Consider the following 5,000-nt stretch of genomic DNA (forward strand, 5'->3'; position numbering starts at 1 on the left):
TTACAAGAGATTTTTGTGGGAGTGGGGAGGAGACGACGCAACAACAGAAAACAAACACACCCAACCTGAGTCTGGCTATGTCTTCACACACTGTCAGATACTTCAGATGCGCTTGGTTTAACCTGCCAGGTGACACAGGTGTAGGTTAGAGAGTCACTCTGCAGGAATAGAGGATTTATAGTTTCCTCACCAACCTGCAGCAGCCTGTCTGTCTCCATGATGGAGGAACAGTGTGAACTGTGTGTTAGTGAATAAAGTGTAAATGTGTGTGAAGCAGCTGTCAGCAGAGAGCAGCTGAGTCAGCTTGTTGTGGTGTGGCTGTAGATCCATTCAGTAACGTTCTCAGTAAAAGTGAATAGTGTGATAAGGTGGATTTGTTTCCAAATGTAGGTTACTGTGACACAGTAAACTGTCTTGTCTTTAGCCCTAGTCTCTACTCCAAAACATGAAGAGTTGGAGCTTGAGAAGAGTCAGCTCAGTTAACCTGAACAAACTGTTAGCTAGCTAACTAGCCAGCAAACACACTGATGTTAATGTGAACATGCTAACGCTAGCTGCTACTAGATACGTTAGCTAGTGTGCTAATCAGATGTGTTAACAACAAGACAGTGATGTTAGCTGACCAGATGCTATGGTTAGCTAGCTAACAAGCTGACATTATCTAAACACTAAATCAATCAGATGGATCAGTGATGAAATGATCAGTTCAGTCAGAAACAGACAGAAATGAACCGTCTGTTCAATTCTGTTGAGACGGACAAGTTATAGATTAATAAACAACCAGCAGGACCTCCAACATGGCCGCCACAGGGAGTGAAACGCCTCTATTTTGTGCTACATGCAGGTTTCTCCCAGGATCGTGTAGCTGGTGGTTCTGGACTGCTGCTCATGCTGCTGCCATAGAAGATCCAGATCATCTAGAGTTAAAACTAAAACAACACAGTGATGCTGGGACTCACAGTGGTTTACTGTTGCTGTCACATATCGCTGTTGTCACGTGAAAACCCCGTAACTCCAAGTCTGGTGATTTTCATGTTTGCACTTCAGCTGAGGGATTTCATGCTCCTCTACAGGCTGAGAAAATCCTCTGACCTCTTGAGTTTATGAAACCTTTTCAAAAGACTGTTTTTCTTAGATCCTGAAAAGTTTTCACATTTTGGAGATACGCGGTTTTCACCCGACAGCGACGATACGAACTCATGACGGATTTGCCGTACTGTTGCTTCAACCCACAACAAGAACTATTTGGAAAAATCGTGCAGCACTAATGCAAGACAGATGCATGTTGGGGGATTTCTACCACTGTAACACCAGACAGGTCAAAGTTCAACCAAGCTTCCCATGCAGGCTGTGACAGTATCTGAAGGCATCGCACGTCGAATCATAAGGAATTATCGGCAACAAAAGTCTGATGAAAAAGTACTGCTGGTCGTAGTTGCTGGCAACATTGCCCGTCTACATTTCCTCAAAATTTCATGAGCTTTAGCTTTTGGAAGGCGCAGATATCGTGTGACAGTAAAGGGTTTTTCAGTTCGTAGGGAGACTCTCTGATTTTTTTAGTCCAGATCTCCTGTTTTCAAGGCAACTTCTCCAACATCAGAGTCCATCACATGATCTCTCCCCACTCTTCATCCTCCTCCTCCTCCTCCTCCTCAGTACTCCTCTTTGATGGTCAGAGGCAGGGAGGAAGGGGACACCAGCCCGTTGCTCCCGCTGCTGCTCGTCACCATGGCGACGCTGCTGTTGTTTCCGTGGAGACCGCCCCCGCCGTTGCCGGCGGTGTTGCTGTGGTTGCCGTGGGGAGGGGTGGGCGTGGTCGTCGAGGAGGCCGGCTGCTGCAGCTTCTTCTTGTTGACCTTCCTCTCCTTCGCCCGGCGGTTCTGGAACCAGATCTTCACCTGGGGGAGAGAGAGAGAGAGAGAGAGAGAGAGAGAGAGAGAGAGGGAAAGAGAGAGAGAGAGAGATTGATTATTGATTAGACACAAACTCCTTGTTAGGTGATCAGGCTGTAGAGAGGATCTTCAAAGAAAATAAAGTTTCCATTTGATTCTGATTGAACACTGATAATGCAAGTGATTGATTGGTTGATTTTATTAGGAATTTAAAAGCACATCATCATGACACAAAAATCCCAGATGATAGCACTTAAAAGCATTACTAAAAACACTTATTTCCAAAGTGGTCCTCGATGGAAACAAACAAACACAATACATAAAAACAAACAAATCGATGGAAACAAACAAATTACAAGCAGTACAGAAAGAGTGCCAGCAGCAGAGATTGGACTGGAAATGCATAAATTTGAATTTGTCAGGCTCACATTGATCTTGAATTTCAAAAATGAACTTTCTGAAAGATTTGTCCTATCATGCCAGTAAAACTCTTCTAGGCAAAATAATCATATCTATCATTTTAGCCATAATCATGCAGCTCATGTGTCTCTCTTCTCTTTAGCCTTTGATTCTGTACGATGTGCTTGTAGGCGTGTGTCGTGTGTTATGTTGATGCTTGTTTTGCTTGTTCTTGCTTGTTCTGTTAAGATTTGTCCAGGTGTTGTTGTTTCTGAAGTGTGCTATATAAATAAATTGGACCTGAACTTGAAGTTGAACTCTGGTTATCTACCTGTCTCTCTGACAGACTGAGCGCTGTCGCCAGCTCGGCTTTCCTCCGGATGGTGATGTATCGACTGTAGTGAAACTCCTTCTCCAGCTCCAGCCGCTGGTGGTCGGTGTAAACCACCCGGTACTTGTCTTTGGTCCGCGTCTTACCGTCTGCAACACAGAGACAACAGTTTGGGTAAGATGGGCCCCGTACATGTAAAACAGAGTTATGCTTAAGTTAAAGCTGCATCAATTACAATTTCCCATTTGGCAGACGCTTTTATCCAAAGCGACGTACACATGAGATTTTAACACAACACAAGCAAGGTTCTAGTCAGGAGAGAACGAGAGTACCGTATTTCCTCTAATATTGGCCCGGGCCTTTATTTACCTCAACTGCAAAGGGGACCAGGCCTTTATTGGAAGCAGGCTTATATTAGAGACAGGCCTTTATTTCTAATTCCCTCTGTTTGATAAGTATATTTGCTCATATTTTAGTATGAAGCCTCCTTGTTTTCTGATCTGCTTCTGTTGGGGTTCGTTAGGTAGCCGTTTTTTTGTTACTGCAATGCATTACGATAATTACGGTAATCAACGGCGGCACGCTCCAGAGACTTCTGCCAGGAGTTTACCGGTGTCCACCGTTGTTTTTAGCTGCGACCAGCAGCTCTAGAGCTCGATCTGGCGGTCGGTCTGTTGGTTGGTTGGTTGGTCCACAGAAATGTCCCCACCCTTTGGCGGCCTGTAGCCGCACAGTACGCGGTCGCAGCTATGGTGAATTCACGCTTGTTTCCTTTGTTTTTTTCCCCGGCCTGTATTTGGAGCCGGCCTTTATTTGTTCGTGTCGACCACGGCCCCGGCCATTATCGGAGACCCGGCTTTTAATTGACTACCGGCCACTATTAGAGGAAATACGGTAAGCGCCATCATTTGCATCCTTTGTAGCACTAGGTCAGCGCCCGTTCAAAACCTGCCTGTTGGGAACGGGCCGACTGCTTGGCCTCCGGTGTTGCTGCTTGCAGCTTTCTGGAGAACCGCTCACCCAAACAACTTCACACTCCACACTCCGCTTCCAGTCGCTCGCTTTGAGCCCCGCTGCTGCACAGAGCGCTGTTCACTTGTTTATTCACAGTTCACTAGTCCAGACCCGGGGATGCACGCGCCACAACTCCGCGCAGACTTGCCAAAAATGTGCATAAACAGCATAAATTTGGGAAAATGGAAAAATTAGCTTTGTCAGTCCCTGCCTATGCCAATGCTCAATGCCCATGTGCAGTTTCAGATTGATTGGCCAAACCATCGAGGAGCAAAATGGATGCAGACAGACAAACAGACGAGTTTTCCTCATTTTATAGTAGGATTAATATTGAACGTGTCGCGTGTCTCAATCCCACGCTGCACTTCCTCGGGTCCCCAGCAACACACCCGCCAAATGTGAAGTCGATCGGACGAACGGTTCTCGAGACATGTGAAGGATACGCATACAGACAGAGATTCCTTGCTTTATAATCTGATTAATATATAACTGTCAAATGAATAGATATCATTGGTCTAATGCCTTTAAACCAATGAGTCCATGGTGGAGACGATTGGTCTCTGTCTCACAGCAGTAGTATTGTTAGTTCTGCCAAGGAGGTTGTGTTTTCGGTGCTGTTTGTCTGTTTGTCTGTCAGCAGGATTACAGAAAAGCTACTGGCCCGATTTTCATGAAACTTGGTGGAAGGGTGTAGCATGGGCCAAGGAAGAACCCATTAAATTTTGGAGCAGATCCGGATCCGACTCACGAACAACCAATAACAGCACAAACCTTGGCGGTCTGCGCTCTCCGAGTGCCTTCTAGTTAGTTCTAGTGTTTCTCCACATTAAGACATTTCCACTACTAACTCCAGACTACATGTAGCACCTTTAAGATCAAATTTACAGTTTACATTTTTGGCATTCAATTGAAGCTCTATTCTATAGTGTGGCAGCAGGTGGGGGGTGGTGCCTTGCTCAGAGGCACTTCAACAGGACATTTAGTTATGTTGGTCATGGGACAATCACTCTACCACTGATCCACCTAACTCATGAAATGAAGTTAAATTTGTGGCTTGGCACACAGGAAAGGGTTTTATACTTCTAAGATTTGTCCACTCATAACTACAAAAAATCACACCGGCCCTTAGTGTGTAAAAATGTTAATGGAGTGCATGCAGTCATAGTATTTTATATAATGTGTTATAAACTACTCACATAAAATGACCTCCCTCTACAGTCGTACCAATGGAGCTCTATCTCCTCTGCCAGCGTCAAACTGTTTGCTATTCAAATAGATAGAAAACTGGCCTCAGATGGATTTGCATGGAGCTGAGGTATATCTCCTTTCCTTTTAATTCATTCATACTCTCACTGTTATCCATG

At 45.0% G+C, this 5,000-nt stretch overlaps 1 protein-coding gene across 1 annotated transcript in view; it reads right to left on the reverse strand.

The window, feature by feature from the left end:
- Positions 1-1,652: 1,652 nt before the first annotated feature.
- cdx1b (caudal type homeobox 1 b) overlaps positions 1,653-5,000 on the reverse strand; it is an 8,879-nt gene continuing 5,531 nt past the window's right edge. The window contains exons 2-3 of the mRNA XM_071539729.1: positions 2,623-2,771; positions 1,653-1,898 (exon numbers count right to left, since the gene is read on the reverse strand). Coding sequence (XP_071395830.1) covers positions 1,653-1,898; positions 2,623-2,771 — 395 coding nt within the window. The remainder of the gene's footprint in view (positions 1,899-2,622; positions 2,772-5,000) is intronic.

The sequence above is a fragment of the Centroberyx affinis genome, unplaced genomic scaffold (genome assembly GCF_046629955.1).
Source record: "Centroberyx affinis isolate AG114_WGS23_722 - 3 ecotype Tasmania unplaced genomic scaffold, CSIRO-AGI_Caff_v1 ptg003499l_1, whole genome shotgun sequence".
In the NCBI taxonomy this organism is placed as follows: domain Eukaryota; kingdom Metazoa; phylum Chordata; class Actinopteri; order Beryciformes; family Berycidae; genus Centroberyx; species Centroberyx affinis.